The sequence below is a fragment of the Macrosteles quadrilineatus genome, unplaced genomic scaffold (genome assembly GCF_028750875.1).
Source record: "Macrosteles quadrilineatus isolate MER2022 unplaced genomic scaffold, UCM_ALF_1.0 Scaffold_3__2_contigs__length_128488019, whole genome shotgun sequence".
Taxonomy (NCBI): domain Eukaryota; kingdom Metazoa; phylum Arthropoda; class Insecta; order Hemiptera; family Cicadellidae; genus Macrosteles; species Macrosteles quadrilineatus.
Window position 1 is genome coordinate 116057471 of NW_026542596.1, and position 26755 is coordinate 116084225.

A 26755-nucleotide genomic window follows, 5' to 3' on the forward strand; every position below is an offset into this window, starting at 1 on the left:
TGTGCGTCATTATGTCGCCATTACCATGTAGTTTGATGCAAAATTTTATTTAATACTTATGACCGGACACCCTGTATACCTGGTTAACATATAGGCCTATTCCTGTTATTATATTCCCCTTGAGCTACGCCCCATGGGCTTCCAAAGTTTTAATGTTTACATTATGGAAGAATGTAAATAGTGAAAAAAATATTAATTGAAGTCAGACGTAAATACTACTAGGTGGCGTTCGCAGAGGCATCCAAAAAATTGAGCGGAGTCATCAAGGGTTCATATTATATTGTTTTTGTCATACTGCAGTAAAAACAGTCGTTTTTAATACATGCGTTGCGGGTCTAAAGTAGCATTTTTACTCTTTAGGGATTAAAAATCGTTTTTAGCCTCTACGGAGTAAAAATCATCTGTTGTCAACTCAGTTGTAAATTTATATTGTAAACGATTGCATGTATCAAAATATGTATCGATTCATGCTTCGTATTCATTTTAACCTACAGTCTACAGGCTCTTCCCATAGAATTTTAGCATTGCAGATACATTAATCCATTCCCACAATCAAAACGGCTTACCTTTTCTACTTGCTTCACCACCCCCTACGTCGTGGACATGTTTCCCTCTCTTCCCATAGCATTTTAGGATTGCAGATACATTAGTGTAATTGCCAAAGACAGTTCCCACACTCTGCACTGCAAGCATTACTACTTCCTTCACCATTTCCTACATCGTGGGGCCTGTTTCCGTCCCTTCTCATACCATTTAAGTATTCAATACATTTATCTAACTGCCCAAACGGTTCCCCCGCACTCTGCATTGCCAGCCTTTACTACTTCCTTCACCACTTCCTACGTCGTGGGGCCTCTTTCCTTTCCTTCTCAATTAAAAAGATTTTGAAACCTGAGAGCCTGTGAGTTAAGTTGGTATGAATATTCTTTAAAAACATGTGTTGTTTATTATAAAAAAAAATAACAAATGATTATCATTCTACTCATAACATGGGCTTTGTTAAATAAAATAAAACTAATTCTTTATCCAACTTTTATTGTTTTTATTTGGTTATGGGCTACAGAAAATATTAAAAGCATGGATTTAAGAGTGAATGTTGAAAAACTAAGCAATTCTCAATCATGGAGAAGGTGGAAACGCCAGATGGAATTAGTTTTGAGACATCATGGAATTAGTGATCTGATTACTGGTGAAAGGACAAGGCCTGAAGAAACAGAGGAGCAGAAGCTTAAGGATTTCAAGAAAGGTGACACCTTAGCTCAGGTACTTATTGTAAGTGAGTCGGTGGCTTAGTCGGTAGCGTCGCGGACTTCGGGCCCAAGGCAGTAGTGTCGTGGGTTCGGATCCTGGTCACTGCCGATAACATTTTATCAGTACAGTTCACCTTTGTACTGTACTGGCTCACTCCTTGCTTTGCTGTAAACGATCCACGCACGGGCGCTTAGTCTATGTGGATGGGCAAATGCAAGGTTAAAAGAGGCCGCCAACCTCTTTAAAAAAAAAAAAAAAAAAAAATGCTCTAGATGATTCACATGTAGAATTAACAGCTACTTGTGATAGTGCACATGAAATGTGGCAGAAGCTGTTGAGTATATATGAACAATCATCAAGTCAGAGACTAGATAGAACAATGGAACAGTTCTTTACATCTAGTATAACTGATGGAGAAGATTTGGTCAAATATATCTCAAGATTGCAGTTAAACTTCAGAGAAATGAATGATGAACTTAAAAAGCATAAAGCTTTAGAACTGCCAGAACTTGTTTTGATGTCAAGGATTATGAGTACACTACCTAAAGAATTCTTTGAGTTCAAGAGTGTGTGGGAAAGCATGCCAGTGAAAGACAGAAGTGTTGATTTGCTAATAGAGAGAATTTGTCTGATTGAGTCCAGGCTACCTAGGTCTATGAATTCTGATAATGGACAAGCCTTACAGGTTAGTAGAAATAGCAAAAGTTCTTTTTCAGAAGGCAAAAGGCATTCTATAAAGAAGAAAATAAAGTGTTTTATTTGTAAGGGACCACACTATGCTAGTCAGTGTCCAAAGAAATCAGAAAAAGAAGACAAGAACAAGACTGAGCCTAGAAAAAGGTAACAGTGGTCCATTCTTGTGTTTTGTAGCAAAGGAGCACAAGAAAGACAACTTTATTGCAGACTCTGGAGCATCGCAGCATATGTGTTTCCGGAGGGACTTCTTTCACACATATCAGAGGTTTACATTACCAATTAACGTCACTGTGGGAAATGGTGATGATATTGAGGCAGTTGGGTAGTATTCTAGTAAGTGTGAATATTGGTAAGAACCGATACATCACAACTTTAGAGAATGTATGGTACGTTCCCAAGCTAGGAAGGAACCTGATGTCAGTCAGCACAACAGTGAAGAAATGATTTAGTTTCAAAGTAACTAAAGAAAAATGTGTCTTTATGAAGAATAACGTTGCACAGCTGTATGGACATTGTGTAAATGGACTCTATGAAGTTGAAATGGATGTTCTGTTGCCGCATGCAGAAGCTAAAACAGCGTGTAGTAGAAAACTGAAAACCGTTCAAGAGTGGCATGAATCTCTGGCTCATCAAAATAAGACACATGTGTTAAAAACTCTTAAAAACAGGGGAATACATGTCAAGGTAGAAGATGAATCTTGTGAAGGTTGCGTACTAGGCAAGCAACACAGAGCTACATACCATTCTCGGACTGTAAAGCCAACAATTGCAGGAGAAATAGTAAGTGGAGATCTCTGTGGTCCTATGGAAAACGTTTCTCTAGGAGGAAGTCGCTACTGCCTGGTTTTCAAAGACTACTTTACTAAATTCAGAAGAGTATTTTTCATCAAAAATAAGACGGAGGTTACAGACTGCATTGAGACATACTTGAATGAATGTCAAACTGCTGGACATGTGGTAAAAACGTTTATGAGCGATGGTGGGACTGAGTTTAATAATTATGCAGTGAAGAAATTACTCGCTAAACGAGGCATCACTATGAGAACTGTTATGCCTTATACACCAGAAGAAAATGGTTCTATTGAACGTGAAATGCGCACGTTAGTTGAATCAGCAAGAAGCATGTTGTATTCAAAGAGATTGCCAAAGAGCTTATGGGCAGAGGCAGTGAACACGGCGTGTCATGTGATCAATCGGACAGGACCAACAAGTACAGAAGGTACACCTTATGAACTTTGGTATGGAAAAGGACCAGCACCAATTGAACATTTTCGACCGTTTGGTACAGAATGCTATGTGCATGTCCCAAAACAGAAACGGAAGAAATGGTCAGCAAAATCAGTTCCAGGAAAATTGGTTGGGTATTGCGATGAACGAGATGGATTTCGAGTCTACAACGGTCAAACAATAGTGGTCAGTAGAGATGTTGTCTTTAAACCTTATCAGAAAGGAGAGGTTGTCAGAGCAGAGGGCATCACAGAAGATTGGGCTAAGACTGTTCCTGATGAAGACAAAGAACTTGACAAAACCGTATCCATTCCTATCCTATGCGAAGACAAGAGTCAGCCAATCAATTATCAAGAGGAAAATGAAGAAGCTGAACCTGATGAAATTGAATATTGTGAACAACCGGAAGAGGAAGATTTAGGAAGGCAAAGGCAACCACCTAGTTATCTTCAAGATTATGTTCTTGTAGCTGAAGCTGGACCAACATACCGTTAGTAGTGAAGAGTGGTTTCAGTTGGCAGACTTCTTGACAAAGAGTTTACCTTCTAGTCGACTGAAGGAACTTTTGAACCTTTGAACTTTGAACTTTTGAGGTTTGAGGGCAAATTAAAAAGATTTTGAAACCTGAGAGCCTGTGAGTTGAGTTGGTATTAATATTCTTTAAAAACATGTGTTGTTTATTATAAAAAAAATAACAAATGATTATCATTCTACTCATAACATGGCCTTTGTTAAATAAAATAAAACTAATTTCTTTATCCAACTTTTATTGTTTTTATTTTTCTCAAAGCATTTTAGGATTAAAGATACATTAATCTAACTGCCACAGACGGTTCTCACACTATGCTCATACTTTACTACTTACTAAGCCACTTCCTACATTGTGGACCTGTTTTCAACACTTTCCATAGCATTTTAGTGTTTTAGATACGTTAATCTAATTGCCACAAACATTCCCTACACTCCGCACTGCTAGCCTTTACTACTTCTTTCACCATTTTCTATGTCGTGGAGATGCTTCCATCCCTTCTCATAGCATTTCAGCATTCCAGATACATTAATCTAACTGCTACAAACGGTTTCCAGTTCCCACACTCCACACTGCTCACCTTACTACTTCCTTCACCTCTTCTTCCGTCGCAGACCTGTTTCCCTCTCTTTCCATAGAATTTTAAGATTGTAGATACCTTAATCTAATCGTCATAAACAGTACCCACACTCCGGACAGCTCGCCTTGACTACTTCCTTCACCACTTCCTACGTCTCGGACCTGTTTCCCTCCCTTCCCATAGCATTTTAGGATTGGAGATACCTTAATCTAATCGTCATAAAAAGTTCCAACTCTCCGGACAGCTCGCCTTGACTACTTCCTTCACCACTTCCTACCTCACGGACCTGTTTCCCTGTAGCCACATAGCTGTGGCTACGTTCCCTCCCTTCCCATAGCATTTTAAGATTGTAGATACATTATTCTAATCGTCATAAACAGTTCCCACACTCCGAACAGCTCGCCTTGGCTAGTTCCTTCACCTGTTCCTACATCGGGGACCTGTTTTCCTCCCTTCCCATAGGATCATAGGATTGCAAATATCATAATCTAATGGTCATAAACAGATCCCATACCCCGAACAGCTCGCCTTTACTCCTCTTCCTTCACCACTTCCTACGTTGCGGACCCCTTTTCCTCCCTTCCCATACAATTTTAGGAATGCAGATACCTAAACACATGTTTTATTTACAGCCTGGGTGAAAATAGAGAAGCCTGAACCCTTACATTCCATCCCCAGAAAAGTTGTTGCCAGTTTTTAAATTAAATTTGTCGTAGTTGATGTGAGCCACCAACAGACTGCGCTGATTTAAATGACTTAATTCCTGTTGAATACACAATGTTTTTTACCAAGTCAAACTGTTTGAATGAGCTATAGCAACTGTTATGACCCATCAACTCTGTGTCAGCAATAAAAAATAAGGTAGAAAATAGAATTTAAGGCACGCTTTCAGTGAATGGCTCACACTACTACATGTTAAAAAAATGGCGACAGATGGTCCATAGATGGTATGTCTACTTCAGTATCCAATAGTCAATACGTTTACATTACATGTTTTTGGTCGAGTTTTCGACCACAGGACGACCACTAGTATGTATAGATATACCACTGATCTGCAGGTAAAGATTGAACTTTGAAAAAAGCTCAGTATCTACAGTAAAACATATCAATTATAAGTTAAATCAATATAAACTGATTACTACAGTGAGCTTTGAGCGATTTATTTGTCCTTATTTACTTCATTTGTACGTTTTTTCAACGAAATAAAATGTTTAAGTAAGCTTATCATTTGAAAATTGAATCGTATATGTACATTATTTCCATAAATGCTTCAGCGTCTCATATAATTCGTACTAGGTAGCCTTATAAGTTTGCCTAGCATTAAACAAAGATATTTTTCAAACTAAGAGTTTTAGTTGAGTTATGTTCTTGAAACCAAAGGGGAATGTTTAACTATTTCCTATAACACAAATTAAATATCAATTTTTTTCGCTTCAGTGTTCCTCTCCGTTGCGAGGCACGGGTACAACAGCTAGTATCCAATAAAGTGAACGACTGCAATTTCCAAGTTTGGTGGGGGTGGGGGAAAGCCCAAGGGTGAGAATCAGGGACTTTTCGAAAATACACGTCTTAAGTGGTTCTATGACATAAAACAAATCCAGCTTTCCACTATTTAGCTACGAAAAATGGCAGTTTGTGTGTTTATTGACTGGGCTAGATCCGATGTCGCAGCCCAGAGGTGTTCAACTAGCCCACACACACTCTATTTTTCGACACCCAGCTCTTTACCAGTTCACGTAGATGACTAACCAATATAATATATTTGTAAACCTTAAAAAACCTTGCCAACCCTAGAGCTCCCAAGTTAAGAGGATTACCAAAAATACACAAAACTAACGTACCCATAAGGCCCTTGGTAAATTTCACACCTGCCCCCACCTACAAAATAGCCAAAAAACTTGATACAATAATAAGAAAAGAAATAGTACTCGAAAACAACCACAGTGTCAGGAATACCATAGATTTAGTAAATAAGGTTTCCAACATAAAACTAAAGGATTCTTACATCCTAGCATCTTTTGATGTCGTCAATCTATTTACTAACGTTCCAGTTAATGAAACAATGATTTTACTTAAAAACAATTTGGACAAACATTCTTCACTACCATCGAAGGCAAAAGAAGAACTGGTTATCTTAACCCAAAACGTCCTGAAGCAAAGCTACTTCGAATTCGAGAACAAGTATTACATCCAGAACGAGGGACTAACAATGGGTTCACCACTTTCAAGTATACTCGCTGAATTATTCTTGAACCATGTCGAAAACAAACATCTTTGGTCCGATTCCAACAGAAATCTCAATAGAATTATCCACTATAGTAGGTACGTGGACGACACCCTCATCTTATTCAATGGTAACGAGAGGCAAATCAACCTTCTCCATACATACTTAAATAAATTTCACAAGAACTTGCAATTCACCCTTGAAATTGAAGAAACAAAATCAATTAATTTCCTAGATGTCACCATTACCAGAAGCGACAACCATTTAAATTTTAAAATCTACAGAAAACCTACTACAACTGATCAGACAATTCATTCGTTATCACACCATCCACATAACCATAAAACCGCCGCATGCAATAGTTTTGTCCACCGCTTACTTTCCATCCCACTGATGAGTCCCACTGATTACAACGATGAAGTAAATATTTTAAAGCATATAGCAGTCGCAAATGGCTACAATAGTTCCTTGATCGATAAATTGATTAGTAGACAACGCAATAAAAACAATAACAGACCACAAGACAGCAATAAAAGATACGTCAGCGCTAACTACGGTGTTGTACTGAACCACACCCTAGTAAACGAATTGGCTAAAAATGACGTTATTGTATCATTTAAAACCAACAATAAACTCTCAACCATCGTCAAAGAAAAGTGCAAACCTGAAACTAATAGAATGGAAAAAACAGGAATTTACAGATTGAAATGTAACGATTGCCCCAATTTTTACATTGGCCAGACTTCAAGATCTTTTTCTACCAGGTTCAAGGAACACAAGCCTAAGGTAAATTCCAAATCAGCGTACGCAAACCACCTAATTTCCCACAACCACAATTACACCGACATTCACAATAATTTAGAAATAGTACAGTTCTGTAATAAAGGCCGATACATGGATACAGTGTAAGAGTATGAAATTTACAAGGCGTCAAAGGAAAACCCACAGCATATATTGAACGAAAAATTATCATTCGAGTCTAACATCATCTACAACACTGCCATTCATATCCTTAATAGAAAGACAACAAAAGAACGAGATAAGGATATCATAGGAGTAGGGGCGGGAGTCAACGCTGACGACACGTGACAGTCGCGACTTACCCTCAGCCGGTGCCGTATCACGTGTTTCGTTACCGCCTGGTCGACCAGTGTTAAATGTTCAGTTTCGTGTTTTTGTGTTTTTATGTCGTGTCTATGTTATTTATTTACCACTATAAACTTTTGACGAACTCCATCATGAGGAATATCTAATGACTGCTTGACATTCTCCCGACCTGAAGATGTGCTCCTGCAGCACGAAACAGCTGTAGTCACTACGAACTACATAGGATCGTTTTGGACAGAACAAGGTAATTTAAACCACTATACGATATTATTCCTATTTAAAAGAATATGTAGAGAAAGGCTAAATTGTGTACCTACTCTGAAACAAATTAAGCTTTTATCAAAGTTTAAATTTTATACCTACCTAAATACTGGTTTTAGAAACAAATGTTAAATACATAAGTCATAGGAAAACTAATCAGAAATAAAACGAAACAAATTTCAACACGATATACAGTAGTTATACATAGTATACATAGTATTTGACTTATGATCAATTAAATTAAACAGTTGTGATAAAAAAAAACTTTATTGACTGGACTAATGCAGTGGAGCAGGTATGTTGCTTAGAAAACTTATTTAGGTCATCCTACTTGGCTAAATATTTTGGAAGGATCATTTTCATTTTCACATTTAGAGCAGTAGAAGCGATAGGGCTAACTTATTATCACTAAACTGTGGAAATTACACATTTATTTAATTTTAAGAATGCTAGCTACTCATCCGACACTAACCTTAAATTCGGCTTCAGTGACGTAGAATTCGAGGTAGAACGGCTGACCTGGACGGAACGGAAACTTTTCATGAGTCGGTCCCTCATACTTGCCCCAAGTGCCTGCCAGGCGGGTGTTACAAGAAGTGTACCAATTTAAACACTGATTAAAGTGGAATCCAATGTCAGGCTTTTCATTGTCTTTTGTACTTCCAATTAAGAAGTTCACTTCAAACCTGGAATGACTAGAGGTTAGTTTGTCTAGTGTTTACGTCTTTGATTCAGGCCAACTTGTGAAGCATTAAATAGGATTCTCTTCATTAAGAGTTAAGACTTTAAAGTCTACAATTATCAAGATAATAATTACCAGTACAACAAATATAAATAAAGAGTACAAACTCCAATAACATGCCTACTTTTTCTACATGCAAACTAGGTTGAATAAATTACCCTGCAATAATATTATTATCTTTTCCTATATAATGAGTAAATTTTGAGTATTTGTTACTTCGATCTCAAAATCGGCACCAAGAAACAAGAAACACATTTATACTTACAGTACCTATATAACTAAGTTTTGCATCAAAAATAAGTTCTAGACCAGTGATATTTAAAAAAAAATCTGTTTTCGCCATATGTATATGAACTTTGGACAATTTAACATGAGCCTTATAAGGGCTCCCATATACCCATGAATATTTTTTACCAAATAACCTGATTCAGCCAGCGGAAATTAGCTATTGCATACTGTTTACAGGTCTGGCAATGTGATCGTTTGGATGCAGAGCTAAGGATATAGGAACGGTCATATCAATACAATTGAGCATATTATAGCCTACTATGAAATGAATAACAAAATAGGTCATTGTGGAGTAGGGAGATTAATGAGAAGATAAAATGGAATAATTTGCGAATATACCTGTTTTTGAGACAGTATTTAGTTAATTAATTTTTATTTAACTATTATTTTATGTGGAATTTCAAACACTCCTTATCGTAATGCATCTTCTATTTCTATTGGTTGATTAGTAAATGATCACAACACTCTACACGCTGCCACACCACAGCATTAATTTGCATTGTTGCGGTAGACTAATCTAATCCAAACATGCAAAGGGAAGGGAAGGTAGCTTTGTCTAATGTAGAATTTTTGTAAACTAGTGCACCACAAATGGTCCTTTGGATTCCTCCAGCTGACTTTATCGTTAAATATGTAGCTATATTTTTTATATTTTAAAGCCTTACTAAATTGCCAGTAAATGAAATAAACAGTAGTTAATTAATAAACAATGAGGCATATGTGGCGTGGTTAAATTCATTAGGAGAGAAAACAAGATCAAAAATACGAAAAACATGTATACAGCGCATAGGCTACTTCAATACGTTTTCAATGAAATGGCGACCATACAATTGCAAAGTAGGTATTTTAAGCCAAGTATGAATGGAGATAAGTGTAGGATGAGTGATGCGATCTTGTAGTCTTGTTAGTGACTAAGGCCGACATATTCCTTAGACACAGCTGTTAATTAATAGTCCATTCAGCTAATGGCAAGTAAGGGACCTACAGGTTATAGTGGTCATAACTGCTGCTTACAAGAACAAAGTGATCTAAAATATTATTGAGTGAAAATTTAAAAACGTACGTTTTCATGTCCCTGGCCTTTTACTTCGTAGATACTGGATTTGTAGTTTATTATTATGTGTTTTAATATTTTTTGGGACGGGGGCAACATGTTACACACATTTATTTGGTTTTAAATAAGTTCTAGGTATTTTTTTCGTCTTTTTAAAGTCTCAAAATTCACGACCATGACGTGTCCCTAGGGTACATTTTCCAACTTTCACGCTGTTTTTAGACTATTTATTCATGCCGAAATATATAAAGCCATATTTTTATGTCATCAATGGTTATTAAACTTACAAAAAAGGAGCATATTATAATTTTATTGTCATTGCAAACTGACTACCATGACAAAATAAGTCTGTCCCTCGATTTGGCGTCACGACCATTTGGGAAAAAATTTCAACTTTGGAGCACGACAGTGGCAAGCCTGGCGTCGATGGAGTCAGTTGGTTTGAGAGACTAGTTCGGGGTGTACGTCAGGATTGTAGTGCCGGTCGTTTCGAGTTGAAAGGAGGAATTACAAGATTAATAAAGGAAAGATTGTGTTTTTTGTAATTTTGGTGTGTCCATGACCGTATGTAGTCATTCGATGAAGTAGACATGGTGTTAATTTTTGTTTATAAGATATTTCAATTGCTAGATTAATCTAGAAGTCCACTTTGTATCCTCGAACATGAGGTGCAGGGCTACCGCCAGAACATAGCCAAATAACACGTAATTTCACGACCAAAGTTTCACGACCATCGCAGGTTTTTTCACGACCAATCCAGCCTTATGGATTATAGTGTGTTTGGTCGTGACAATAACTTTAATATGATTGTAAATTGAACAGTTTAGTTCAATTGAAACACATATTTTTATTATAACTAACAGTGTAATTGAAGGATTGTTTAGAAAGATTTAGATTATTTCAGAAAACTCACGACCGTACCACTTGTCCCTGACCATCACGTTTATGATTTCTATCATAAAAATTTCAAAAATTAAAATATTGTCATATTTCAATGTTTTATACACAAAAGAAGCACACCCCTATACAAACATAACGATTTTTCGGGTCTCAGGTAAGTTTTTTCAGAGTTATACAAACTTAAAAAGATTTTATTGGCTTTTTTCAATTTTTTGAGTTTTTTTATTTTTTTCTAGAAAGACCAAATATACCAAAAGCTCAGTGACCTTTTTATTGTATAATGGTCATAAAAGTAAATTATTTTATAGCAAAACATAGTTATAAAAATAATATTAACTATTTTTAATGTTCATTTAAACGTCTGTTATGGTCGTGACAGGATTTTGTGTTTTTCCACTAAAGATGCTCTTTTAAAAAAAAACTACCAAAGATATTGCGTTACCATGGACATTTTATGAAACTTAAAATGTTAATGAAATAAAAATAATAATAAAAGTTTTGAAAAAAGGGGGAAAAATTTGCAAAGTGCTTTTCCTGAAAATGTACGTTTTTAAATTTTCTGGTACTGGTATTCAATCTAGACAATGTTTACAAGAAAAATCCATACAACAGAATATACTTATGAATTTAGTTTGTCAAACAATTAAAATAAAACATGTTTATTCAGAATGTTGACAAAACTTATACCTAACCACATCAAGAGGAATTATAGGTTTTTTAATCCATTTTTGTATGTAGGCTTGTTTGGAAACCGTTCTCATGTCCATTTGTTGAATAGGACAACTGGTGAATTTTACATGAAGTACCAACTTGCCACAGTAATTTAGATTTTCTTTGGACTAACTAATTTTGAAAGTAAAAATATATGGTATTGTTATATTGCAATAACAAATATTGTTGTTATATTTTAATAACTAGCTGTGTACCCGTTCTACGCACGGGGATCTTATAGTAATCAGTTGAAACCTTCTTATATAAAGAACAACAGTTGGTTTGCATATTTTCAGATATGCTGGCCAAACTATTTATTATACATAACTTCATTTTATGTCGTTTGTTGTTGTTCCGGATCGGTATGACAATCAATAAAAGGCTAAATTACCTATGTCCGCTGGTCCATCCTAATGTATCCTATTACAGAAGATGTATTTCGGCGAAATTAAATCACCATCATCAGTCCTAATATAAGGTCTTGAGCTCCCCATTAGGTGCGTCTTGGAGTTTTCGAAACACATACACGAACTGTACACTTATACACATGACGAATAAAACATAAATACACAGTAGGCCTACTTTTATTTTTACTATGGACAAGTAGACGCGCGTCGGTCGTGTGCCGAGTCTCGACTGAACACGCTCATTTAAAAAATGTAATTTTCCCAGCAATATACAACACTGATTCAAGGTCTATTTCCCGGTATCAAAACTCAAGAACAATTTTATACACAAAGAATCTCTATTTTCATTTACTGTTACCCTACATAATATTATTGCACTTGCGATTAATTAAATCCGTTATGTAAGGAAAAACGTTTTTAATCTTAATTGGTTTGGATTTGCTTTCAAAACGTGATCGGAAATGGTTGCGGTATTTGTAAACAACATTCAATGGAAACATATCAGTGACAGCTAGAAGAAATAATCTTGATTTGAACAGCTGTTCGTTATTTCATAGAAGAATATGTGCTAAACATTGGGAGAAAACTTTACAAAAAATCGCACAAAATTGGGTTTTTTAACGTCCGTAATTTCATTTACAAAGTAGTGACGCCATATTTTAATGGCTAAAGACAATCTCGCCAATCCAGTGAATACATTAAAATGATTTTGAACTTGATAGGTACTCTCGTTTTTCAGGAGTAGGCTGCGTAAAATGGCTCTTGGGTCGTAACAAACAGGAAGACAGACAGAAATTTAGATGAGACTTGTTTCGGTTTCCCTAATGTATAAAACGTAAAAATAACCTAAAAGTTTATGATTCTGAGCAATGTACAGACAAAACTCTAATTTTATTTATATAGATATGATATAATAATATATATTTTAATAATATGGTATAATCTAATATATAAAATTCTTGTGTCACAGTGTTTGTCTGCAAACTCCTCCGGAACGACTTCACCGATCGTTATGAAATTTGGTGTGTAAATTCTGTAGGTATGCGAATCGGACGTAAACTATTTCCCGTTTCGAAATTCTTAAAAGGGCTCCGCCCCAGTGGCTCTGGAGTTTCCCATGTTAACCTTATGAGAAATGGAATTAATGAATCTTAACAGCTGTTTCAATTAAACAAGTTGGTTCTGTTCTATGATGTTCAATAGCATTAAAGTTACAAGGATTACCAACAGGGTGCAGCACTATTATTTCTTTTACATTTATGACAACAGCTAATTTGCAACCAAAAGGTGAGTGAGCGTAGCGAACGAACTTCAACCTGGAGGCGAGTTAGCGTAGCAAACGAGCTAACCTGAAGGCAAGTGAGCGCAGCGAACGAGCTCCAACCTAAAGGTGAGTGAGCGTAGCGAACGAGCTCCAACCCAAAGGTGAGTGAGCGTAGCGAACGAACTTCAACCAGGACGTGATTGAGCGATGCGAACGAGATCATCTTGAAAATTAAACGTAACGGTACTTTCTTTCCATCTGTCTGTCTTAGGGGAAACCTATAACTTAGGCGATACGAAGTTCGCCGGGTCAGCTAGTAATATATATAATAATATGATAACATGATTATTGTTGGTTATTGGCAAATACGGAATAAATATGGTGAGAACAATCATAAATATAATATACTGTATAGGTAATTTTCATTGTAAAACAAAAGAGAGGATGATGTTTCTACAGATGGTGGGATATCTGACATAAAACAAATTGAATTATACAGAGTGGAAAGGTAAGTGTTAAAAAATTGTATGTGTTGTATGTGTTGTGTGTGTATGTGTAACTACTAAGTATTGGTGACAAAATTGCACTAATTTAAGTTTCCTTACCCTCACAGTAGGGAATAACAGTTAATTTAAGATTTTTTCTAAATATTTGTATTTGCTTACATAAAATGGTCATAAGTGCACTAAACATTGTTTTTATTCCAAATTAAATGTAATTTTATGAATCCTCGTTAAATTTCCAATATTATTAGTACAAATTCATTAATACTGTTAATACTGTTCTATGAAATGGCGACCATACAAAGTAGGTATTTTAAGCCAAGTATGAATGGAGATGAGTGTAGGATGAGTGGCGCGATCTTGTAGTCTTGTGACTAAGGCCAACATTCCTTAGACACAGCTGTTAATAAGCCCTTATTTGGCAATGGAAGTTTGAATTTGTGATTTTTTAGAAAAAATTAATTACTTTTTTGAAAGTTTTTTCTATACTACACTGGACTCTAGCCCTTCAAGGCGGGCGTTTTTTAAAGCCCACGGAACCCTGCTACGGTAGTTTTTGCCGTGATCGCGCCCATTATTTACAATACTTCACCGAAACTTAGTTTTCTCTGGTAGGATACATCATATCAATCTATTTTATTTATAAAATTGTATGTGAATAAGTAATCTACAAAATAATACCAAAAAATATAACATTAACATTAAAATTTTATTTAACATACCTTCAGAAGTTGAGTTTTGTGTGGTAGTCCTTGAAGCAATTGACAAGACACAGCGCTGCCTTACAATCTGGGCACCAGAAGGCTGTTTCTTTTCTTATCCCAGCTTTGTAGCAGACCACACACCTCCTTGTAGGTTTTTCCTTCTTCTCTGTTGGTGGAATGTGATCGATGAAATGTCTTTCAACGAGTCTAGCGGGCTTCGGTTCAATGCTTGGCCTGCCATGCACTGGTCTAGCTACCTCTGCCTGATAAGTATGGATTAGCTCCTTTATCAACTGTAGTCTGAATTGTAAATGGTCACATTTTGGGTTTGTAAACTTCCAAATAATATATGAGTTCAGAACTGAAATATTCATCAGCCGCTTGAACAGTTTTATATACCATTTTACTCCACGCTTTCTTTCTAGGAGGAAATTATGGAGCATTTGATCCCTAAGGTCTACTCCCCCCATCTGTTGATTATAATCATAAACAAGAACAGGCTTCATGTGTTCTTTACCTGACTTGTTCCTTCTTTGCTCTATTTCATGATTATGAAATGTAGAAATAAGTGTGACAAGGCGTTTGTCTTTCCACTTCATTACCATAACGTTTTCGCTATGAAGAGCACATATTTCCCCCTTTCCTAGCTTGGCATTCTTTATTTCATCAGGAACATTTTTTCTGGATAGTTTCATTGTTCCACAAGTATCAGTCTTTTTGGATTTCAAAAAGCTTGATAGGTCTGGGGAGTTATACCAGTTGTCCATCCATACGGTGTGTCCTTTATTCAATAACGGTTCTAACAGCTTTATGACGATTGTTGTGGACTTGTTGCTATCAGGCGGGACTATGGGACATTCAATTGGTGAGTTCTTCCCAGTATACACAAGTAAGGTCCAAGTAAACCCAGAGGAGGATTCACACACTTCAAAAGATTTTATTCCGAATTGTGCTGATTTCAGAGGCAAGTACTGTCGAAACGAAAGCCGACCTTTCCACAGAGTTAGTGATTCGTCAATTGAAATGTTTTGGGACAACTCATAAGACTCCATAAACTTCTTGTTCAAATGTTCAATAATGGGATATATTTTGAAAAGTTTTTTTGGACCTTGGAATTGCGATAGTCGCATTGAAGCGCTGAAATGTAAATATTTGCTAATCATCTGGAAACGCTCGAAAGGCATGGTACTAGAAAATATTGGGGTTTCGAGCAGAGGATTTTTACAGTAATATGTTCGAAGGCTTGGTTTTTGATCAATACCCATAAGCATGACAATACTAAAATAGATATAAAGCTCATTTTTTGTAACAGGCTGCCAAGCCCAGTCTCTGGATCGTCGTGCAAAAACCATTCCTTTCTTAGCCCTTTGCTGTTCCGCATAAAGATTTGTACTTGTTACAATGAGATGCATAATATCATCATCAAAATAAAATTGAAAAATACTTAGGGGACTATTAGCGGGTATTTTAGGCCCAGATTCCCTGTTAGGCCTAAAGGGTTCTCTGCTAGGTTCGTAGCCTTCCATAGTTTCCCAAACCATTTGGGGCTTGGCTTGAGGTCTTGGTAATGGGCAGTCACCAGCCCCTAGTACAACACTTTCAATTATATTTTCAATGTTCCTATTTCCCTGTACAACCGGATCATCAATTTCCATTTCATCATCAACATCAAAATTGTTTCCAATGTCAATTTCAATCTCATCGCCATCATCAAAATCAACGTTACCCTCTAGGCCTACCTCCTGTTGAGCGAAGTCTATTTCCTCCTCCTCACTTTCATCTGACGACAATAGGTGTTCATCTTCATCTATCCAACGGTCTATTTCACTAGATCTTGCCATTTCACTTTTGTAAAAATAACATTAAAATTAAAACTTATATCTTTTTGTCAGAATAACCTAGCACAAACCTAACCTTGCACAACAACACGCACGCAACTTTCCCAAACACACGTCATAAATTACATTTTCAAACAAAAACTAAGAATCAACAATCACCTAGTTAACTTTTTTATAACTTGAAATATAATTTAACACCACTTTATGCTATATAATTACGATTATACCGTAAAAAACGATTGAGAACGTCAGTACGTATCAACAGTTGACGCCGAGACGAACAAACAAAACAACACTCAAGTTTGCAAACAATACATCTGTCTCTGTCGCACTTACTGCGATCGATAACAGCTGAAAAATGTCGAACAACTAATGGACAACATGCTCCATAGAGTCCGGGTTCCAAATAGTTCACTAAATCGTCGTCAGAGACCACCACTTATCGGGTCATGTCATGACGAGCGGCACTCGTCAAACCGTAGCAGTGTCTTTTTACGCGTGACGAGTAACGCTCGTCAAACCGTCTTGAAGGGCTAGAGAGTGTCAAATATTACTAAAAACTTCTGCAGTTAATAACCTTTAAAATGATGTATAAATATCTACTGTTCGTTAGATTTGTCGTTCTCAAATTTAAGGGTTTCTCTTGAAAAACACGGAATGGCCAAAATCGCCTCCTTTTAAAATAACATGTATTTGCTTAAATAATATGGCAATAGCTGCAATAACAATTACATTTGAATAGGGTTTATTGTAATTTTTAGAATCCTTGTGAGATTTATTGTAAGAATATTACAGATCTATTAGGATTAACATCCATATAAACGTAATGTTTTGTGAAAACATGTTAAACTAGTTTTATTTTTATTTGTTGAATACATTGAATATTGTTTAAAGTTAGGTACACATGGTACATTTAACTTAAGATTTTTTTCCAATCATAAGCCAATACTTCCAATGGAGTAACCTCTTTATGTAGATACTACACTTTACAATGTTGTCAATATGTTCACCGAAAACCCAAAATTAACCTAAGTAAAGTACGGTATACCAATTTATTGACTGTAGTGCTTAGACACATGCTAATGGAAACAACTCAGCCAAGTAATATATTTCTTTACTAAAATAATTGTTAAAACCTCATAAATATATAGTTTAACTTATTTACACAAAAACTAAAAGTTAATTCTAAAACACACAATATTCTAAACTTAAATAACTGTTCCTTACTTCCTTTATGTTTTAATAGTTGCCTTCTATTTGATGCCAACTACTTGAGTTTTTTTTGTTAATCTCCTTTATTTTCCCTGATATACAGCCAAGTTTTTTTGCACGTGGCACCAACAGTAACATTAAAATACAACGTTCCTCTGACTAGCACATCTGCATTCATTATCCAGTTGTAAAATTCCTTATTATCTTCCACTAAAGATGAGGAGGCCAAGTACTACACATAGCCACACAAAACAAGTCCGGTGGACTTAAGATCTGGCGACCTGGCATGCCAGCAAACCACACCATATGACCCATCTTTATCATTGTTATCATTTAAGTTGTGTATTTTGCATTAAGTCAATCTCGCACATCGGTTGAATGTACTATGGTGAAAGTACTATGAACTAACACTGTAAACAATATTTAAGTTATCCCAAAAAATAAGAAAAAAACCCTAAGTGAAGATTTATCACAAAACATAGGTTCATAAAGTGTTAATCCTAACAATTCCTCAATATTCTTATTAGGAATTTTACAAGGATTCTGAAAATTGCAATAATACCCATTTCAATGATTTTTCAAGCAGCTGCTGCCATATCATAGAAGCCTATTGGCTTCTATGATATGGCCAAGGAATGTTTTTTTATAGGAAACTAGCTGTTTGCCCGTTCTACGTACGGGAATCTTGTAGTAAGTTAAAAAAAACCTTATATTCAGAACAGGAGTTGGTTTGCATATTTAGTGTGCATTTTTCCAGATATGATGGCAAAACTATAACTCTTTAGGAATACATATAAACCTTCTCAAATACAATATCTGACAGTTTCAAAGCCAAAACGAATGCTTCGCAATTAAATGTCACCCGATCGTGTTAATCCATATTTTATATCTAACGATGAAAGGAATTGCTTTACAGTATAGATCTATGAGGCATAGCCCTAAGGTAGGCCTGTAATTGAAAGTTACTTTTCACACTGGTTAAAAGTAGTTAAAACACTACCTCAACCTCACTACTGCACACTTTATTCGGGTTGAAATTTTTATTAACAATGGTGCTCTTGTCTTTTCCATGAAAAATAAGGACATTGATGCATTACCAATAGACATACACACACAAATACAGAATTGAGTCCACACAACATTTTGGAGTCCAGACGGAAAACACAAAAAAAAGTAAGACATCAATTAAATTTAATAAGCAATAAGGTGCAGTGTTTATAAATAAATAGTGAAAATAGTTATGTGTTTGTATGTAAAAATTATTCTTTCCGGTACTGCTACGCTACCACCGGTTCTAAGGAAAAGTAGCAGTACTGGTACCAAAAACCAACGTTTACATTTGAGAAAAGAACTGTAGTACTTACGTTACGACTAATTCAAACTGTCCTTCTAATCATCCTGTATTATAGGTGTTAATCAGTTGGCAATTATAAAAATAAATAAATACACACGGGCCACAAAACATGTAACATGTAACGTAAACAATGTAAAGCTTTGAAAACTCACTATGGTTTGCTAAAAAAAAAACTTTCACTTGATGTGGTGCAGTACCGGTACCGAAGTTATTAATCTCCTTTGGTTTTAATTTTTTTTTTTTTTCGAAAATCAAAGTTATTTCCTATTAATAGCATTATTTGTAAGCAGCTTTTAATGTTAACATATTAATGACAGGTTGAAGAAACCACCTTTATCCAAACAAACGTTTCTTAAGATTACATAATCTCTAAACGATAATCGGTACATATATCTAGCAAACATTCGGAGAAAATGTGACAAAAAACGCACAAATCTGGGGTTTTGTACGTTTGTAGTTTTATTTCCTAAGTACGAAAAGTACCGATATCGTTGTCGAAATGTAAGTAGAAACCAAAAGTGACACATTGGACAAGCGAGTTTAGCTACATCTGTTAAGTTAAACCTCTGTTACGGTACGATCACAGCGAAATCAGAAATATCTTCCAAGATCGCAGCAACATCCACGATCACCCACTGCAGTCGTGATTTCTTACTTTGCACTTTACACAACTGTCCTTGAAGCGCCGTCAATGAGTGGAAACCTTTGTAAGCTACGGTATTGGTGACGATGATTAAAAAAATGTAAGTTTCCTTGCACTAATACAACACTGATTCGATTCACGGTATTTTCCCCGGTTATCAAAACTCAAGAACAATCGTTGCACTTGCGATTAATTAAACCGGTTAAGTAAGGCACAACGTTTTTAATCTCACTTGGTTTGGATGTGCTGACAAAACTTGATCGGAAATGGTTGCGGTATTTGTAAACAACTTTTAATGTAAACATATCGGTGACAGCTAGAAGTGAGAACTAATCCAAACAGCTGATCGTTATTTCATAAAATGTAATGTAATAGACATAAATTGGGAGAAAATTTGACAAAAATCGAACAAAATTGGGTTTTTGGTGGTTCGTTATTTTGTTTTCGAAGAAGCGAGGCCATGTTTTTTTAGCCAAAGACACTCTCACCAATCCAGTAAATACAGAAAAATGATTAAAAACCTTGATCGGTACTCTAGTTTTCTAGGAGTAGGCCGCGTAAAATGACATTTTGGCGTTACAGACGGAGTCACAGAATGGACAGACAAACAGACATACAGACAGAAATTGAGATAAGACTCGTTTCGGCTTTCTTAGACTATGAAACGTAAAAATAACCAAAAAACCGCATGATTCTAAGCAATGTAGTGACAAAACTGTAATTTTATTTATATAGATTAAACATTAGCCGTTCCGTGTTTTTCAAGATAAATTTGAGAACGACAAATTAAACAAACAGTAGATGTTTATGCATAATTTTTAAAGGTTATTAACTGCACAAGTTTTTAGTAATATTTGACACTCTTTACAGTCCAGTATAGTATAGAAAAACTTTGGAAAAAGTTATTACTTTTTTCTAAAAAATCACAAATTCAAACTTCCATTGCCAAATAAGGGCTTATACAGATGTTTCATCTCAATGAATTTGTACTAATAATATTGGAAATTTAACGAGGATTCTAAAAATAACAATTAATTTGGAATAAAAACAATGTTTAGTGCACTTATGGCCATTTTATGTAAGCAAATACAAATATTTTGAAAAAATCTTAAATTGTCTGTTATTCCCTACCCGTGAGACATAAGACATAAGACATAAGACATAAGATATTTATTGCCGTTGATCATTTTTACATGAGATGGGCATGGTCAACATAAATATATACAGTCAATAACATCAAATAATATCAATAATATCGATAATAATCATCAATAATATCTAAATATATTTAAATTAAAACCAAAGTTGCAACTCCAGCCTAGTACCCAAACAACAGCTTCATAAACATTAAATTAATAAAATTGGTAAACCTCATCCAAACAAACAAAAGTTAATGCTTATCATTAATTTGAAAACTTAAAATATATTATCTATATTGGTGGCCATAAACTCATTAATAGTAAAGAATGGATTATCTAGAAGCCATTGATACATCCTGGTTTTGAAGCCTTTAAGAGGAGTGGTGTGAGCATTGAGGGTATGGAAACTTAAATTGGTGCCATTTTGTCACCAATACTTAGTAGTTTAACACATACAATTTTTTAACACTAACTTCGTTCCACCCTGTATAACACATATTGAAATGGAGAGACATTTTAAACCTTACACTTAAATAACTACTGCTTAAAAGTTGATCTTACCTATCGGCATTATAATTCGCCACCCCTTCAATTATAATAGAAGACTGGGTTTCAAGTTGTTGCATCAGTTTGTACACCGTGACTACAGCCTAAAAACAAATTACTTTTTTAAACACAGTATAACATTAATAACAATATTGTTGTCACCCATAAAGTGCTACTATTTCATTTCTCTAGTATTTATTTTCAAGATAACATCACTGAACATGCTAATTTTTAGAGTCCTACACTGTATATAACATAGGCCTGAAAAAAATATTAATAGAGAGATTAAAAAAAAAATCTGTTTTCCAACATGTGTTGGTTGCTTTTGTATGATATGTAAAAAAAAATACACAAAATGTTTCCAGGTTTTAATAAAGCAATTATTAAGCATACACTGGACAGTCAAAAAACTCCTAAAAGAATTCACATCTTTTCTCAGGTATTTCCTGGAAAGAAAATACTGGTTTTCTTGATTGCCAAGAGTACAATTTTAACATGCCAACAAACAACAAGGTTAAGGTTTTTTGACAACAACAAAGTATACAGTATAAAGCATTTGCATTATAAATTTTATTAACAATGAAAATGCAGTGCCATTTAGATAAATGTACTTTTTTGCCTCCAAAGTACCTGAAAAATGTCAACTGCAAAAAATATAATAAAGAATTGTTTAATCATATTAAAATTTAAATTAGATCTAGTTCATTAGCAACGTACTCTGATGAGAGAAAACATATACGGCATATTTACTATGAATGTGTCGATTCTCGATACCACCAATACTTGGGCATTGGTATCGGTATTGATAACTGATCGTCAAAAGTCGATGCCGATACCTACAAAGAACGCGGGATCCAAAATTATTGCCGTTTCCACAATCGTGGGTGACGACGATACCAATTCCGTGACCTCGAAAAAACAATCTGAATTTTGCAGTGATCGTGGAAGACGATGATGATGTTTCCCTTTCCACGGGGATATTCATAGGATTTTGCCATGACTGAGGGAGATAATGATTATGTCCACAAACCACGGGAGACGATTAGAATTTGACGACGATCACAGAAAACGACGATAATGTCCACAAGACTACGGGAAATTTTCATGATTTTGCCGCAACACAAAAGACGAAATGATGATGTTTCGGTTGTTACAGGCTAAATTCATGAAAATGTCATTACCACGAGAGACGATGATGATATCTCTACAACTTTAGGAGGTGATTAGAATATTGCCAAGATCGCAGAAGATGATGATAACGTTTCCGTGAACACGGGAGATGATGTATTCGTTTCCACTGCGTGGTATTTAGGATTTTTCCACGACAGTGGAAGAAAGTAATAATGTTTTCGTGACTGAGGAAGATATTCAAATGATAATGATTGTGCAGTGATTGTGGAAGACGATGAAGATATCTCAAAGGAGATGACGATCATTGTATTACCTCTGGCTCCATCAGGGGATGTCCAACCACTGTCTGTCCTCCATTCACAGTTGTTGTCTATAAATCAAAATACATTGGATAAAATAAAAATCAGATTAAGATTAATGGTTTTAGAATAGAGAAAAATTGACCTACTCTTGTTCTTAGCCAGAATGTAAACTATTTGTAGTTATATATATTTCATTCAGAAAAAAATAATACAAAATAGCCTATATAGAAAATTTATTGTCAGATTCTATTTTAAATGTCTTAAATACACGTTTACATAATCCTTCAAGTTGTTTCTAAATATTTTATTAACTTCCTTATTAAATTTGGTTTAATATATATTTTTTTACCACCAATAAAATACGCTAAGGCATATTTAATGAGCTTAAGGTATCAAATTTCAGTAAACCAGCCACTGATTTTGACTCTAGCTCTGTACACACCCACACAAAGACCTAAACCAACCAGCCGCTCTGTATGACTATGATGTTTCTTCCCTGAAACACATTAAGAAAAACTATTCTACATAAGGAACAAACTATCCGTACCTATACCTTCTTGCAGCTTATATCCTTATAAAGGATTTGAAGGGAAAACTTTCCCATTTTAACCCCACAGCACCGCATCATCTTCAAACTAATGTACCTATCCGAACTCACACAACATAAATTCTATCTATGCTATATATTAAATTTGGGAGGGAATCATATCCATCTCTTCCACCATTCGTCTGTCTTTGATCAATAGAGAGCTGTCCAACAAAATGTTGGTATGGTTAACCTACAACCTTCATATTACATCCCTTGTTATTAGTACTAAATATGCATTTTAGGGTCCGAACAAGATTTTCAGAAATTTTCTCATTTTACTAAAAAGTCAACACTGATTCTGAAAATGACATTCTTTTTGTAGAAATTGAGGGAAAACCCCAAAAACCTTAAAAAAACTAAAAAAAATACTTTTTAATTAAAACAAGTTATGCAGATGTACTCCAATTAACAGGAATAACAATCAGATCATGAAATGTACAATATTTATTTTGATCTAACATGAAACAACGAGATTCATTACAATTAACAACCCGGTAGACTATAATCTACAATTTTCCTTCCTAATCTAACCTAACTTCAAAACTCGTAATGCATCCACAAATCCGCATAAACCCAGAGCTGCTCTTCCCACAAATGATATCAGTGTTCAATTTGTGTTTTCATCTATAGTATTTAATACGCGACATGTAACTTTGTGAACAATAAGGCTTTTTTGTTTTAAGATTTAACCCCTCATTATATACCTAAATGTTCGTCTAGGTGTGTAGATGTGCAAACTGGCTTTAGATTTTCGAAATATATATTTTTAAAGGCGTGGGCTGCCCTCAAAGTCCCTTCCATAAGGATAACATTGTGATTTATTTGAGTGTTGATATTCTGAAACAGATGTCAATACATTAGTTAAAAACAAATTAAATCCCAGCTGTTTTGGTTTTTAAATGTAAACAGTTTGCATGTTTTTTAAAAATAATTAGAAACCCGACAAAGAAATTTTACCTATAGGACATTATATTTTCGTTTAAACGCAAGGACCCGACGACAAAGAAATATTGCCGGTCGGACACGGCGAATCAATATACGGCAAGCAATGCAAAAGGAGCCCAGATGAGAAGCTGGAACAGTTAGTGTACTTACACTGACAAATACAAGAATTCAGCAGCATTCACTTGGCGAGTTGGCATTAAAATGTAAGAAATTTGGCATTAAATTTTCAAGAAGAACAGAGAGGATGAGGCGAAGGATTTTCATCCTGCTGCCTTAAAGGAAAAGTGAATCTACCACCATACCGAGAAAGCTATTACTGTATAGCCAGAGCCTACTTAATGGAGCAAATCGTTTGAGCAGAAACTAAAAAGAGAACATTAGATCGTACAACTCCGTGCTCGCGATGGTCAGCACTCGAGCTAAAATTGAAGAACATAACGGTGGAGGGCCTTTAATGTATAAGGTGCGCGACACAATTTATTACTCAATCGGCAACCTTCAACCGTCAGAAGGGGAGCATCTCCCAAATTTATATCTACGACGTCGAAACCGCTACTCAAGAAAGAATGCTAAACAAAGCTAATGGCTCTTGCAGCACTGAACTCATGCACATTTTGATTCAACATTTGGTTGATATTAATCTATACATGCAAGTTTTCAGCATGATGAGCTCCGTCCTGCAAAATACTCCTACTGAACAGCAAAAAGAACTTAGAATGCATATAGTAAACGATCAAGCTCAAGACCAACGCCGATACAACGACGCAACTTCTAACGACGTGACGTTGCTATTTTAGGTACTTTCGTGTTAAAGGGAACATTCATTATTATCGATGATTTTTTTCTCGATATATCGATATTAACAAATTGAAAAATATCAGCTGACAACTACGATAAATATTGTTCAGTATATGAAACTGATCTAAAAAAATATCCTAACATAACTAACCAAACTTGCTGTAACATTTTAAAATTCCGTGTTAAACTTGCTTGTCTATTATCAAACCCAAACGGAAGTTTTAAAAGGTACAGCAAGTTTGGTTGGTTATGTTAGGTTAGCTTAGAACATAGTTTCATTTCTTAATCCATATAGACTATTTTAGCCTAAACAAGATCAGTTAGTTGTTGTCAATTTGTAATAGATCTGATCGGAAAACAAAAATATCGATATATCGAAAAAAAAAAATCATCGATAATAATGAATGTTCCCTTTAACAGGAAAGTACCCTATTTTAATATCCTAATTTATAATTTGTGCGAATTCACACTGGTTCACCTAGTATAAAGTTAATTTTGTTCCTGGCTAATTACCCACTATTACCTGTAAAATTGTCCTTTTAACCGTCTAATTACCCTTTTCTCCTGATGATAAACCGTATTGGATGTCTTCCTGAATTCCCACAAGTCGATCCTCTATGAGTTGGGGTTATTACTGATCGTATCACATTTTCATCAATGTCTTGCAGATTATTCGTGATCTGCTTGTTATTCCGGGAATTTAGAGTACCCACATGACTTAATTTGATAAAAAATGTGTTTTATTGTTTTTGTAGTTTTCCGAGTTTATATCGTCGTTTTAAGCGGAAAAAGAACGTCCTATTCAGAATCAGCAATGAATTTTTAGTAGAATGAAAAGAAAAGAAAAAAATCGGGTGCAGACACTAAAATTAACCGCTAATCTTACGTTCTGAGGCTATTTAGGGACATTATAAAAAAAATGTTACCCTAGATAAACCATTTGAATTGTAAAAAAAACCACGTTTTATGGTCAAGGTGGGGTTCAAACCCCTAAATCCCCGACTCAAAAACCATTATAGAAATGAATCAGTTTCATATAATAATAGACTATGAACTTATAGTTTAGTTATAGTAAAAAGAACTGAAAGATCTAAAACATTATACTACCGCCATTGCTGCAGATGGATGCAGCGAAGTCGTCATTTTAGATTCTGGAAATGAAATATGACATGTTTATTAAAACACGATTGATTAGGTTAAAAGACTACTACATTCTGAGACATTTTTTTAAGACATCTGGAAAATATATACCTAGCTACAAACTTATTGCAGAACAACTTCAAAATAAGAAAAGTGCAATTTAATCAATAGTAACTTTAAATATGCATATTAATTTAAGATGGGACACCCCCTATGTGCATATTTTAACCTAAATATTAGTTAAGGATGAGGTGTTACACCTTGTGTAGCTTTGTTACTGAGACCAGCTGTTAAGTTTCGAAATATTTTATTGAAAGTCCTGCAATGATCAAGGAAAATTGGATCAAAAGTTTCGAACCATCAAAATGCTTCACACAAAAACTCTTCAATGTACTAAATTATTTGTTTTTTAGGGTCTTCAAAATGGTCAAGAGAGAGTTTGGGAAATTTTATTTTTTGAGGGTCTAAAAGGAGAAAAACTAAATAATTATTACCCCATAAAACCCCATTCCCATGGTCTGATCATGCTAGATAAACTCGGTCGAATAAGCGTAGGTTTACAAATTTAATCAAAATCGGAAAACTTTTGCTCGAGTTATCATGCTGACGGACATATGTATATGAATTTGAACGGCTGGTGTTTTTTAGGTACTCTTTAAACATAAATGTT

General features: G+C 35.1%; 1 protein-coding gene across 2 annotated transcripts in view; it reads right to left on the bottom strand.

Moving 5' to 3' along the window:
• LOC128988715 (uncharacterized) overlaps positions 1 to 26755 on the bottom strand; it is a 104673-nt gene that overhangs the window by 76337 nt on the left and 1581 nt on the right. For both annotated transcript variants that reach the window (XM_054410286.1, XM_054410288.1), the window contains exons 2-5: positions 26053 to 26096; positions 22625 to 22681; positions 21196 to 21284; positions 8348 to 8561 (exon numbers count right to left, since the gene is read on the bottom strand). In XM_054410286.1, coding sequence (XP_054266261.1) covers positions 8348 to 8561; positions 21196 to 21284; positions 22625 to 22681; positions 26053 to 26088 — 396 coding nt within the window. In that variant the 5' untranslated portion in view covers positions 26089 to 26096. The remainder of the gene's footprint in view (positions 1 to 8347; positions 8562 to 21195; positions 21285 to 22624; positions 22682 to 26052; positions 26097 to 26755) is intronic.